This window comes from Triturus cristatus, chromosome 9 (genome assembly GCF_964204655.1).
Source record: "Triturus cristatus chromosome 9, aTriCri1.1, whole genome shotgun sequence".
In the NCBI taxonomy this organism is placed as follows: Eukaryota; Metazoa; Chordata; class Amphibia; order Caudata; family Salamandridae; genus Triturus; species Triturus cristatus.
This window is the reverse complement of record NC_140592.1, coordinates 862,750,939-862,766,038: the sequence shown is the minus strand read 5'-3', so window position 1 is coordinate 862,766,038 and position 15,100 is coordinate 862,750,939. Positions and strand designations below refer to the sequence as shown.

The window sequence follows — 15,100 nt, the reverse complement described above, 5'->3', positions numbered from 1 at the left end:
CAGTTGGTTACTTAAACTGCCTGGCTATTGTCCATGCTGACAAGCTCTAAATGGAATGTGACATACAGCAAGATTTTTAGCCACTGATTCGATCTGCGGTTTGTCTTGGAATTCAAAATCCTTTTTTATTTTGCACTGAGTTTTATTTTATTTCTTTAAAGTGTTTTATATAATGCTGGCAAGACCCGGGGGGGGGGGGGGGGGTGGAGGGGGGGGGGTGTATATCAGAGCACTAGTACAGACATGATCGAAACACTGTTAAGGAAACATAAGTTGCAGAGATCACAGATTTGTTCAGCGTTGGGTCACAACTTCTGTAGAGGAGCAGACCTACAGTAAGTAGTAGGCTAGCCAGTCCGGAGGGTTGAGGTGTTGATTGAGGAAAAGATCTTTTAGATGTCTTTAGAAGCTCATGTAGAAGGGGTGTGTCCTGATCTGGACTGGAGAGAGAGTTCCAGATTTTGGTAGCATTGCTCGAAAAGAAGTGTTTTAGGGCTTTTTGTTTGTGGTTTTTTAGTGGGATGAGCAGAAAAGTATTGGTGGTGCTTAGATTTCGTGTCTGACCTGCCTTTGATAGTTTGGATGCAAGGTAGGCTAGTTTCCGGTTGTGGATGACATTGTGCACGAGGCAGGCCATTTTGAAGCCGCAGTGGGCTTTGAATGGGCACTTGAGATTTTTTAGGGGGGGTAGATGTGATTGTGTCTTTTTCAGTGACCATCCTTTCTGCTGCATTGAGTGTGGCTCTTAAGGGGGGTAGGTGCGACTTTGCAGTGCCAGTGAGGGTGGTGTTCCCATAGTCCAGTTTAGACCGTGCCATTGCTGGTGTTGTGATTTTTAGGTCATTTGGGGGGGCAAAGGTTTTGATTTTGTGTAAGTTTTAGGTTGTAGGATGCGCTCTTGGCTATGTTTTTTAATGTGGTGTTTCATGCTCAGATTTGGGTCCAGGGTGATCCCCAGAGATTTGACACATTCAGATAGCGTCAAATTGCAATTTAGAGTGTCAATGGTTTTTAGCCACTCTCTTGTGTTGTCTGCCCATTTTGGGATAGGAGCAGGATTTCCGTCTTATCTTGGTTGAGTTTCTGGTGGTTGTGAGAGCCAGTTTTGGACTCTTGGGAGTTGAGTTTAGTCGTTTTATGTCTTCGAAGAGGAAACTTCTAGGTAGATGTGTGTGTCTTCTGCATATAGGTGGTAGAGAACGTTTGCTTTGAGTATAGTGGCAAGGGGTTACATGTAAATATTGGAGAATATAGAAGAAGGCATCCGAAGAGAACACATTACTGTTACTTCATCTGGTCCCGATCTGCATGTTCAGTAGAAAGCTATTTTTCATCCTTACTTTCCATTGCTGAACTGGGTAGTGTGGTACATGAGCTAGTCATTTGCACACATAGCATCGAGGAAACAAAATTCTTCTTGGAAAGAACTCAAAAGCATATGGTTAAGAATTCATGACTAAGTTACAGATTAGTCTTAAATCTATGCAAACCTCCTTGGGTACATGGTTATTTTCATTTCACATTTGGCTTCTACTTGTATTATAAGTTAGTACCTGTAAGCATTATTGGCCTTCTATTATGGCATGTCTTAACGGACCATGCATTAATGTAAAATGTGGGCGTTGCAGAATGCTCTTTTGGTAGCAGCTGTATTCACTTTTTTCTTGAAAAGCTTTATAACCTCTTGCATCAAGGTGGAGTGGTCTTGGGACTGTCCCTTTTGTTCAGTTCAAAACTATTAACAGAGTTTCCTTGAATAAAGAAATCATCTTATCCTTGAGAGCCTACATAGTCTGAATAGATCTGACGTTTTATATGGAAAGTAAAAGACTCTTTAGAGTTTGAGGTCTTTTGGTTTTTCCCTAAAGTAGTTTTCCTTTCACCGTTCATGTGGCGAAAGCCACTATTGCCATCTGAATTTACTTTTGATTTTCAAATCCTACCTCCCATGACATCAGAGCCGTTAAAGTTCCTTGAAGACTTCATGCTCAGACCACCAACAAAGCAAAGGTACATTGACTGAGTTAACCAAAGGCATGAGCCCATCACAGACCTTTGAGGGACAGTGTGTGGGCTACTCCGCATGGTTTTTGCATCACTCTGGATTCATTTTCTAGACCGCTACAGCGGGGAAGGTCTGTGCTGTTTATTTGGTTGAAACCTGGTTGGCCAGATGCTTCTTCTTACCCCTTGGCCTTCCACCACATTTAACTATGAAGTTGTTTTTTCCCAATCAATCGTAAAGGAAGATGTGCAGAACGATCAAGTGGAAAAATTACCCTAATGGAGATTCTGATTTGTCCTTTTCCCCTCTCTCCTTCACAGCACCCATCCAGCCATTCCCAGAGGCATCCATAGGCACAGACAACATTGTGTGTCAAAAAATGTGTATGTGTTTTTATTGACATGTAAAAAAAAAGAAAAACAAGTGAATTGCGTCTTTCCGTACGTCATCCCAAAATGGGGGTTAAATGCATCTGCCTTCGACATAGTGACAAACTCGGTTAATCGCATAAAAACATGTTTCTAAAACAAAACCATGACCCACTCCCCTGTACCTCAACTGTCCCTGTCCCTATACCTCACACCCTGAGAACGAAGTTTGACCCCCACCACAATGGGCATTCATCTCTAGTTTTAAGACGAAGCGTTGTACTTTGGTCAACACATTATATAAAGTTGTACAAAAAGAATAACTTTGTCTCGTTAGTTTGCTGTCCTTGCATGCCAAATGTCAATTATCACTTCAGTGTTGGTTGCCGGTTTCTGTCGGGTTATTTATTTCTTATCTGTACCTGTTTTGCACCATAGAGCTCTATTACTTGGACACCAGGCATATAATAAAACTGGTGTCCTGATCTGAGTGGCACAAAAATCAGTCTTGGAACTAATCAATGTTGTTGGAGCCACTTAGATTGCTGTAGAGCAAATTGTTTACTAAAATGTTAGGAAAAAGCAGCTTTAGTATGTTTATAATGTTTTGTACAGTATCTTTTTAAATGAGGGTTCGTTTATACTTACCTTTTTTTCTTTATATAGATTGAAAGAATTCTGGGAGTTCGTCTGCAAGCTGGACTGAAAACCTGGACTCAGGTTCTCATGGGACAGTTTGATGACAAAGCGGAAGTGGATATGGATACTGATGCTCCACAAGTCAGCCACAAACCTGGAGGGGAGCCCAAAATCAAAGTAAGCACCTTCGCTTTGACATGTTAGTTTGTTTGATTTTGCAGTTGGGTTTGTGATGAGTCAGACGAGAATATCTTGATTGGGACAGACTTTGAGCTCTATTGTAAATTGTGTTAAATTGCTCAGTTTTTGTTTCAAATCGGTAACCTTTGAGCGCATATTGTAGGAAAGTGCGCCTTTTTGCATGGCTTCCCCCCAATGTTTGCCTGATGTTGATCCTCTTTGACTGAGTTTGCCCTGGGTTCCTGCCAACCAGGTACCCAGGGCCTAAGTTCTTTCCTAAAAACTGTACTGTGTACCCCCAAATTGGTACACTTCTGGCCACATGCAAGTCCCTTGTAAATGGTTCCCTAGGTTCCAAGGGCTCTGTGACCAGAGAAGGCCTCTAAGGGCTGCAGCACTTATTGTGCCACCCTTAGAGGTCTTGTACCTTTACACTCACACACTGCCATTGCAGGCTGTGTTTTGATGTTAAGAAAAGTAGAGAGTCGACATGGCACACATCCCTGTGTGCCAGGTGTAGATCCCACTTCCTATTGCATAGGTCAACCACCCCTCTAGCTGAGTGCATGAGCCCTGTACCCCTACAGTCTCTAAGCCTATTCTTAGACATTGTAAGTGCAGTGAAGCCATAAAGAGTATCTGGTCTGGGAGTTTATTACAAACTCCACAGCACCATAATTGCTTTTCTGAAATCTGGAAAGTTTGGTATCAAACTTCTCAGCACATTAAACCCACACTGGTGCCAGTGTGGGATTTAATGTAAAATACACTCAGAGGGCATCTTAGAGATACCCCCTGAAAAGTGACCTAACTCTAGTGTCCTGGCCGTTCGCCAGCTGCCACCCCCAGACATGTTTCTGGACCCCCTGGATCGAGCGCCTCAAGCTCTCAGGATCCTGAAACCATGCACATCCTGGGCAGAGGTGCCAAGCCTCCTCCCCCAGAATGTGCAGGGTCCACGAATGGATAGCTTCAAAGGCTTGCTGCCTTTGTGAGCTACCCCAGCCATCTGCTGCTCCCAACAACTGGCCCCCACTGGTTCTGACCCCCACTTTGGGTGGGGGGGGAATTGGCGGGAAAACCAAGATGGGAGAGGTATACCCACCTTTGCCAACCCCACCCCTCAGGTGGGTGAGGTGAGGGGAAACACAACTCTCAGTCCCCGCAATTTGAAGATGGTTGGACCCAGCCAACCAGAGTGAGGTCTAGGGCTCCCTCCCACTGAAGGGTGGCATAATGGGGGGTGTACCCACCCCAAGGAAGGGACCCATTGGTCCCAAACTTCACCTACCTGGAACAACCGAAGAGCTGTGCTGAAGGAAGAAGAGTAGGTCACCAGCTGACTTGGCCCCGGCCCCAGCCCTACCGACCTGTCTCGACCTTGAACTGCTCCAGCGAAATCCTGTGTGTCCAGCAGCCCCACAGAACCCAGAGTACCTGCCCTGCCTTCCACAACCAGATTTTGTCTTCTGTGAGAACCGGATTTTCTCACCCACAGGCTCTGGCTCCGCCAAATCTGTGAGTCTGCACCACTGTGCACCTGATGCCCATGGCCCGAGTTAGAGTGGCCCAGCACCCAGGGGAGAGGATGTAGCCTTACAGCTAGAGCGGTCGACCTTGAAGCTGGGGACCAGGTTCGAGTCTCTGCAATGATGCCCAACCTCCTGTGATTATGGACAAATCCTTTAATCTCTGCGTGCCTAACACAAAAATAAGCATTGGCATAGCCAGTAGGTTTCGCTTTTGGGACCTTCTAAGTATTTAGCTGTGCAGCACAATATCCTTGGTGGAACCACATCAACTGTTGCGTGGCTAAACACTTATAAGGTCCCAAAGGCGAGACCTATTGGCTATGCCAATGATTGGTGTGGTTGTGTGTGTGTGTGTGTGTGTGTGTGTGTGTGTGTGGTTGTGGGGTGGGGTGGGGTGGTGGGGGTGGTTGTTCGTGTGACAGTAATACTAAAAGCATCTCAAAATAAAGGAACACAAACATCAAATTTGTGGAAAGAGAAAGCACGTTGTAAGTCAAACGGGCGCAGCAAAGCATTAACACAACAACAAAACAAACAAGATCACTTAGCGAAGACTGAGTGCTGATAATGGATACACACATCCCATCATCTTAAGAGTTCGATTGTAGACAATGTGCACTCAAACCTGCCCCCTCCTTGTGAGTTGCACCCCATATTTCATGAGTTGCAACTGCTGCACCCACCATAGCGCTTTGAGATCTAAAGCGCTACATAGGTCTAATCGATTAACCAGTCGCCAACATGCTGTGCTTTTAAAGTGAATGTGCCAAAAGTTTCCAGCTTCCTCATCATGTCCTCATGAAAGTGCCAACGAAAGGACTCCCTGAATGGTGCGACGGACATGAAGCAGCCGCTGCGATCAGAAAAAACACTGTGAACGTTGTCCAGTTTCACAGTAACATTTCCTTAATGTTCTTTAAGTCACAAAACAGTAATACTAAAAGCATCTCAAAATAAAGGAACACAAACATCGAGTTTGTGGAAAGAGAAAGCACATTGTAAGTCAAACGGGCGCAGCAAAGCATTAACACAACAACATGTTCTTTGATGTTTGATGTTCTTTGAACGAGAACATCAAAGGGGTGCCGCGAAAGTGATCACGGGCGAAAGTGAGTGATTGCGGGCGCTTAATGAGCATGACTAGGTTTGCCAGCCTCTGCGCCTAAGCCCGCGCACAGGCACTGTAGCTCTAGGCTGGCCATGGTAGCATATTTTGAGCCCTCACAAAAAGACTCACCAGACCAGCGCATGTGCTGGGTCACTGGGTCAGGCGAGAACTAATGAGTGTGTCCTTGTGTAATTAAACTCCCTTTGGATTCTGCTGGGCTGATCCCCTAGTTCTCACTTGCAGCCTTGTTAGGCCAAGCCTGGGCAGCGCATGTGCTGCTCTGTAATGCATGCTGTTCTCTGTTGTGGACTTGAAGCTCTGCCCACTCGCCGCCCATCTTTTCACTTGGCTCCTGTTGCTGTCCTTTCGAAATGTTAGCTACTGATTCGGTAATACGCTTGTTAGTCCCTCCTTAGTACCGCCTTGTCTGCATTTGTAACCTCCCATAAGGACTGGCTCTTTTACTTGTATTGTTCCTCAGTGTGTTCCATTTAGGTCTGTGAGCACCATTTGTTTTTAAATTACTTTCTCCTATTGCAGCAGTACATGCTTTCCTGCAGGGTACTGCTTTTCAACTCCCTGCTGCTCATTGCTGAGGACGCTTATCAGCTCTCTTCTCTTCATCACCCGTGGACCGCTTATCAGCTCTCTGCTCTTCACAGCCAGGGCACCGTGCTTAATATTTCAGCATGACACCATCTTTCATGTGAACAGCAACACTGGCACAATACAAACAATGGCTATCGTAGTTTTATTTTCACAGCAGGAGCCCGCTCGCCCAATCTGTTTTTTTTTATTTACATTAAATCCTGGTGGGCGCACGTAGTCTTGTGCGTAGTTCGCCCAAATCTTTTTTTTTTTTACTTTAACAATAAATCATGGTTGGGCGCCAGTCGCCCAAATCGTTTTTTTTTTTCTTTCTTTCTTTCTTTGAAACATGGCGGCTGCGCTTCCTGTTGTGCGCGGGTTGCCCAACTCGTTTTTTGTTACATCTGAGCCGGATTTCTTCATTGAATGCTACTTAGGCTTCAAAGCATGGATGTGGCTGTTCATCTGTCAGAGCAGCTGTTTGCCCAGTGCTGTACATCGGGAAATTACAATTGCCATTGAGACAAGTAAGCATTAATTGTGAAAATGATCGCACTTTTTTTTTTTGTTAAACTGCGTGGCCCCTTCTGTTCCCACAGACACTGCCTTCAAAGCATGCTTGCTTTCTAATAGACAGCACTTGCATAGCCATTTCTTGCACAGTGCCTAGTGGGTGCCCACAAGCGGTATTCAGGCACACTGGTCTGCTTGGAGTTGCTTTTGTCCCTATCAGTGGTTTGTGTCTGTTTTTGGGGTCTGGCGCCGGCAGCGCCTTGTTGTAACCTAGTTGTCTGACAAAGGACAGACTCTTCGAGTGACCGACCAAGCATGCCGCTCCTTACAGCCTCCACTCTCCTCCCATCACTCACTTGTGTAGCTTTCCCTTCTCAAGCAGGCGCCCTAGAGAAATGGTGCTTCGTTACTCACAGCTTCTTTCAGTGATCGAATGGCAGAGGGGTTGGCACAGTTACAGAATTGTGTTTGTGTTTTGCATACTGAATTGGCTTTTCACATACCCTAACCGCCTGCTTGCTGCCTGAAACCCACATTAACACATGGGTTGGATTTTATTGTGTTGACACCATAGGAGTGATGGAGGTGGGAAACATGCTGCTTCAGGCTCATGTGAGAAACAAACCTCTGTTTCTCCAGTATTTGGGGTGTCTTTCATAGATTCACATGCTTGAATATTCCCCGTCGTCGAAGTGGGAGTCCCACGGTATATATAAAAAGCAATAAGTATTATGTATATATACGTATACACATACCTAACCACATAAGAGTATATACATACCCAAATAAACATCTATATATAGTTCAAATAACATATCAAGTTAAAAATACCATAGGATAGCATTGAGACATAGGAAAGCATTGAGAAAAAGAATCACTTTGCTAACATATCACTGTCACTTTATAGTCCAAACTCCAGCCAATCAGGCGCTAGCACCCTCTAGAACCTTCTCCTCAGAGGCTCAGGCCCTCAGATTTTCTACCGCACGTCGTGTGAAGGGAGTCTCCCTGAGCTCTGCTCAGTTCTTCTTCTGGTTTGAGGTTTTTTATCTCTCATCATGTCTGCAAGTAAGAAATCTCTTTTCCGTCCTTGTTCATCTTGCGGAAAGTCAAGACTTTTCTCTGAGGATCCCCATGAGAAATGTATTTATTGTCTGTATCCTGATCACAAGGTGGCTAATTGTAAGATCTGCAGAACTTTCTCTCACAAAACTTTGAAAGATAGAGAAGGTCGCCTTTTGATATGGCTTCAAAAACTAAAGGACACAGACAACCCACTTTCTGAGGTGGAAAGTGTAGCCTCTGTCAAAACAGGAGTCTCCTCAAAGCGTGGAAGTGTCCAGGACTTGCCATCTCCTTTTCTGAAAAAGAAGAGACTTCACCTTGAGGAAGTGTCTACAGGCAAGGTCTCTGTCTCCACGTCTGCGCCCCCGAGACGTAGCTCTCAGGCGCCTGTGACTCCGTCAGCACATGTTTCCAGTCAGAAACTTTCAAAACCGTCGACGGGCCCGTCGACGGCCCCTCCGTCGACGAGATCGGCTACTTCATCAGCCTCGTCGACGACGGTGACGACGGTATCGAGTAGATATCCTTCGTCGACGACACTGACTTCGTCGACGTCTTCTCCGTCGACGATAGTATGTGTATCACTTAGAACTGTCTCGTCGACGATACCACTCACTTCTTCGTCGACGACTGGGAAGCTGGCGCTTCCGTCGACGTCCACAACTCCGTCGACGATGGGTAAAAAGAAGAAGAGGAAATCTTCCTCGTCGACGACAGCCTCGTCGACGACAGCCACACCGTCGACGACAGCCATTCCGTCGACGACAGCCATTCCGTCGACGACAGCCATTCCGTCGACGGCAGCCATTCCGTCGACGGCAGCCACCCCGTCGACGGCAGCCACCCCGTCGACGACAGCCACCCCGTCGACGACAGCCACCCCGTCGACGACAGTCCCGTCGACGGCAACAACCTCGTCGACGGCAGCTCCGTCGACGATTGCTTCGTCGACGGTCGCCTCGACGACGGTAGGGTCAAATTTTGCGACAATGCCATTGGTGCCAATGTCAACACCAGCACCGGGGTCTGTGGACAGCTCCTTAATGCTTCGTCGTAAGGCCATGCTAGACCCAGTGATGTTACCACCTGGACCACGGCCACCTCGTCAACTATTTCCCTCAGGGGATGAGGACGATTCGGATGAAGGCGATCAGTCTCTTTTTCGGGATGCTCATAGTCCTTCGGAGCTCCATATAAAATGCCAAGAGTCTGAGGAGGATGAATTTTATGAACAGGAAGAAGAGCAAAATACCTCTGCTCCGGTTCCTATGATGCAGCTTCCTGTGCAGCTTGTTTCCAACCTCCAATATATGTTGGAGGACTATAATCGTCGTTTTCCAGCATCCCCTCAAAATACTCCACGTGAAGCGCCATCTGAGGTTCCACCTCCTATATTGCCAACGATACCCACGCCCTCCACACCTGCACTGCCTTTCAATGCAGAGGATGATAATATGGACAATCCGGATACGGAAGAGGGCGAGCTCCCAGAAGACGACACTATGGCGGACTGGGATGATTACCAAATCAATTCGCCCGCATCACCGCCAAGGTCACCAGTCAACTCGCCACCTGTCGACATAACAGGGTTCCATCAGCTGATGGAGAGAGCAGCACAACGCTTTCACCTTCCCATGGTGGTCAGGGAAGAGGACTGTTTCTTATATGACTTCAAGTCCCAACCTCAGAAACAAGTACAAGCTGTGCCAATCATAGACTTCATATGGAATGAAGGCCTAAAATTAATGAAGACACCTAATTCTATTCCGGCGGTGCTCCCACGCCTGGAGAAAAAATATAAAGCTCCGGATTCTTCCCCAGCCTGCTTGGTGTCTCAACCTAAGCCGGACTCAGTGATCACACAAGCGGCACAGCGCCGCTCCAAGAATCCATCATCTCCAATGTCGGCGCCTCCGGACCGCGACGGCCGTCGCCTGGATGCTATAGGCAAGAAGTTTTCAACCATGGCGTCAACAACGGTCCGGGCTGCGAATTCCTTGGCTATCCTCGGCAGTTATGATAGACAGATGTGGTCGGACATGGCTGCATTGGTCAAACTTATACCGGAGGATTCAAGAGCGGAAGCTCAGAAAATCCTGCAAGAGGGAGAAAGGGCGTCATCCGAGATCATTGACTGCTCTGTTGACATCGCATCCACCGGTTTTCGCCAATTGGCGGGAGCAGCCGTCCTAAGAAGACAGGGCTGGCTTCGGTCAACCTCTTTTCGGCAAGAGGTCCAGGCTAAGATTTTGGACATGCCATATGACGGGGAGTCATTATTCGGCCAGCATGTAGAAGATGCCTTGCAAACCATTAAAAAGGATACGGATACGGCTCGTTCCCTCGGCACTCTACAGTTTAAGAAGCAGCCCTTTCGAGGTGCGCGCGGCCGCGGCACCTCCTCATCATCATCCTTTCGTGGCTCCTCGTCCCAATACCGCTCGTACAATCAGGGGCAACAGCTGTACTATTCACAACCGCAGCAGTCCTACAGACAGCAAAATAGCAAGTCATACAGAGGAAAGTCGAATTACAGAGGAAATTCAACCAAGAAGCAGTGACTCTGTACGGAAAGTACTTCCTTTTCCCAGTTGTCCTCTAGTTCTTGTTGGAGGAAAAATCTCCCAGTTCTTTTCAACCTGGTCCTTAATCACTTCGGACCGCTGGGTCCTGGATAAAATTTCAAGGGGCCACGCCCTAGAGTTTGTGAAGGTTCCTCCACGCACACCGCCATCCGGGCCACCACCCGCCCATCTCAGAGAACTTTTCAAACAAATCCAAATAATGTTAAACAAGGGTGCCATCGAAGTGGTTCCGAAATATCAAAGAGGGTTGGGATTCTATTCCCGTTTTTTCCTCATACTAAAGAAATCAGGGGAATGGCGTCCAATCCTCGATCTCAGATTGCTCAACAAATTTCTCAAGACTCAGTCCTTTCGGATGCTCACATTGAAGGACATCCTCCAATTCTTTTCTCAGGAGGATTACATGACAACGATCGATCTGCAGGACGCATATTTCCATGTGCCCATTCTACCACGCCACAGGAAATACCTACGGTTTCGAGTGGGCCACAGGGACTACCAATTCAAAGTCCTACCCTTCGAACTCTGCTCAGCCCCGCGGGTCTTTACAAAATTCCTAGCCCCGGTGGTGGCTCACTTACGACAAGAGGGTATTCAGATATACCCCTACCTGGACGATTGCCTCATCAAAGCTCAATCCTCTCACCAGGCGGCCCTCGATACCCAGCGCTGTCTCGATCTGTTTCAGTCCCTGGGGTTGTCGATCAATGTGCAAAAATCTCAACTCACGCCGACTACGTGCAAGACTTTTCTCGGCGCTTGTATCAATACGAGCACAACCATGGCCTTCGCTTCAGCAGAACGTCAGGAACGGATTCAACAGCTTGCGAGCTCCATCGCAGCAAAGCAGTCAGTTTCAGTCCGCATATTAAAATCCTTTCTGGGAATGGCGTCCTCCTGCATCGCTTTGATCCCTCTCTGCAGACTAAAAAGTCGCATCATCCAAGAGGAGTTAGACCAGCAGTGGCGCCAGGTTTCCGGTTCCTTCAACGATCAGGTCGTGGTGTCACCCCGCATGGCTCAAGCGCTGCATTGGTGGACTTGTCCTGCCAACATCGCAGCAGGAACATCCTTTCTGTCGTCAACCCCAGAACTCGTCCTTACCACGGACGCATCCATGGAGGGTTGGGGCGCACATTTTCAAGATCTATCCGTCAAGGGCCTATGGTCAGCGGCTCAGCGTTGCTGGCACATCAACAGACTGGAACTGATGGCCATTTTCTTGGCGTTGAAATCCTTCCGCCTGCAGTTCCAAGGGAAGTCAGTCCTCATTCAGACGGACAACACCACGTGCATGCACTACCTGAACAAACAGGGCGGGACGAGATCTCCACTGCTCTCCCGTCTGGCGCAGAGGATTTGGAGTTGGGCCATACTCCATCAGATGACGATACAAGCAATTCATCTGCCCGGCATTTCCAATACTCTGGCGGATGCACTCAGTCAGCATCATCTACCCACGAGTGGGAGTTACATCAACCGACGCTGGAATTCGTCTTCGACCTTTGGGGTCACCCGACAATCGACCTCTTCGCAACCCCGCAGAATGCAAAATGCCAGTCCTACGCAAGCTGGTTTCCCCACGAAGGGTCGTGCGGAAATGCCCTTTCGATCAATTGGTACGGGATATTTGCGTACGCTTTTCCGCCGATTCCGTTGATTCCACGAGTGCTGCGGAAGATGAGACAACAACCGTGCCATGTACTTCTAATAGCTCCACGGTGGCCTCGGCAGGCATGGTTTTCGGAGTTGCTTCTCCTATCCCAACGCGAGCCCATCCTTCTCCACCTGAAGCCGGATCTGCTCACAATGAACGATGGTCGGATATGCCATCCGAATCCCAGATCTCTCAGCTTGTCGGCTTGGAACCTGAGCACCTTGAATTTGCTCATTTGAACATTCCTCCAGCCTGCAGGGAGGTGTTAGCTAAGGCAAGAGCTCCATCCACAGTGAAAACGTATAAGCTCAAATGGAAGCGATTTTGTCATTGGTGTGCTTCCGCCCACATTCATCCTGTGCACGCTCCTCCAGAACACATTCTGCCGTTCTTCCTACAACTAGCGCAGTCTGGATTATCACACTCTACCTTAAAGGTATTTCTAGCGGCAATATCTCGCTACCGACAAGATGGCTCGTCCTCTCTCTATTCATCCAGAGTCATACAACAATTTTTCAAGGGTCTCTTCCGCATGTTCCCGCCCATTCGGCGTCCTCCACCCACGTGGCGCCTGAACATCGTGCTGGCTCAGCTTATGAAGGCGCCCTTCGAACCTATCCACTCAGCGGATGTCAAATTTTTAACTTGGAAAGTGGCCCTCCTCCTTGCTCTGACCTCTTCCCGCAGAGTCAGTGACATTCACGCTTTTACAATAAAGCCTCCGTTCCTTCAATTCAGATCGGATTGTGTCATCCTCCGCACTAATCCGGTTTTTATACCTAAAGTGCCATCCGATTTCCATCTTAACGAACCAGTGCTCTTAAAGACTTTTTTCCCGCATCCACAAACCCCGGCGGAGCAAAGCTTACATTCTCTGGACTTGAAGAGATGTCTAAAATTCTACATTAGCAGGACTCAATCCTTTCGCAAATCTGACCAGTTGTTTGTGGCCTACGGGCGTGCTTGCAAAGGACAGTCTGTCACCAAACCTACTATTGCCCGTTGGGTTTCATCAGCAATCTCTTTTTGCCATCAAAAGGCTGGTAAGCCTCTGTCTTCGGGAGTGAGAGCCCATTCAACGAGGGCTATGTCATCTTCCACTGCCCTGTTCGCTGGTGTGCCCATCCATCAAATATGCCGGGCAGCTACGTGGTCCAGCAGGCACACGTTTACGAAGCACTACTGTCTGGAATCCATTAACGAAGCAGACACGGCTGTGGGACAGGCAGTTCTACGAAATCGGTTTAAATAAGGTGAGCCTCTGCTACTTCCCTCCTCCTGGGGTATTATTATTATTATTATTGCGTTTTAAATACATTGTTTGTATTACATGCAATATCAATACGGCTTGGTCAGCCGAATACTGTTTACTGCTTACTATTCTATTCAAGCATGTGAATCTATGAAAGACACCCCAAATACTGGAGAAGAACAAATGTTACTTACCTGTAAACTGTGGTTCTCCAGTATTGGTGTCTTTCATAGATTCACATGCGACCCACCCTCCTCCCCTCAGAGGCTCTCTTCTCCTCTTTCGGCTCTATGGTCACTCTCGTGCTCGAAAATCTGAGGGCCTGAGCCTCTGAGGAGAAGGTTCTAGAGGGTGCTAGCGCCTGATTGGCTGGAGTTTGGACTATAAAGTGACAGTGATATGTTAGCAAAGTGATTCTTTTTCTCAATGCTTTCCTATGTCTCAATGCTATCCTATGGTATTTTTAACTTGATATGTTATTTGAACTATATATAGATGTTTATTTGGGTATGTATATACTCTTATGTGGTTAGGTATGTGTATACGTATATATACATAATACTTATTGCTTTTTATATATACCGTGGGACTCCCACTTCGACGACGGGGAATATTCAAGCATGTGAATCTATGAAAGACACCAATACTGGAGAACCACAGTTTACAGGTAAGTAACATTTGTTCTTCTATCGCATCCACCGTAAACACTTCTTTTTTCTAAAATTTATAGCACAGGCGCCGAAAGCATTTTCAATGCAATAGGTCTCGCATTTGCACGAGTTTAAGCTATTGGCTTTGTAAATAACAATGCCTTTTATTTATCTGTTTTAAAAGCAACAAATAAATACAAGGCATTGTCATTTACAATGCCAATAGCACATTCTTTCATAAGTGCGAGACCTATTGTTTTGCAAATGCTTGTTCTTACATGTACTTTTCTCCATGAACTTGAGCGGTAGCGTTCGAGGCTACCCTTCCGGCCAGCACCTCTGCACCCAGACACACCAGTGTAGGTAAACCCAATCTGCTGGTGGTTCCAAGGACCTTGGCCCCTACTAACCTTAAGCCCAGAACAACAGTCCTGTAAGTAGTTTGCAAGTGATCCTATGGATGGAGAAGTGTGGCTCAATGATTAGAGCGGCAGACCCTGATGCAGAGGTCTAGCCCGGGACCAGGGTTCAATTCCCCGCCTCGGCGGGTCTTGGGCTCAAAAATTCCACGGACCTGATAATTCTCGCCTCGGTGCCTATTCCAATCATGGAGTCCCACTCTGCAACTCTGGGCAATAGCTTGCTTAATCTCCACAACGGCCCCCACAACGCTAAGGATGCCTGGCCTCCACCTTGGGGGTGCCCAGGAGTGGACGCCTTACAGGGAAAGCCAGGATGGGTTCCACAGCGGTATTCGTACAAGCGCCTTGAGACCCTTGCGGGTGAGTAGTGCGATATACAAGTATCAATTTACATTTACATTTACATTTATGCAGTGTGTTTCTCCCGTAGGCTAACATCACGTTCAAAGCTCATACCTGTGTTTTGAAAATCGCTAACTCGAAAAGTACTTATTGGATTTCATAGATATTGGTGTCTAAATTAATACAAAAGCCTT

At 47.2% G+C, this 15,100-nt stretch overlaps 1 protein-coding gene across 1 annotated transcript in view; it reads left to right on the top strand.

Moving 5' to 3' along the window:
- DYNC1H1 (dynein cytoplasmic 1 heavy chain 1) overlaps positions 1-15,100 on the top strand; it is a 1,397,843-nt gene that overhangs the window by 105,887 nt on the left and 1,276,856 nt on the right. Inside the window, exon 10 of the mRNA XM_085626346.1 lies at positions 3,040-3,189. Within this exon, the coding sequence (XP_085482472.1) occupies positions 3,040-3,189 (150 nt within the window). The remainder of the gene's footprint in view (positions 1-3,039; positions 3,190-15,100) is intronic.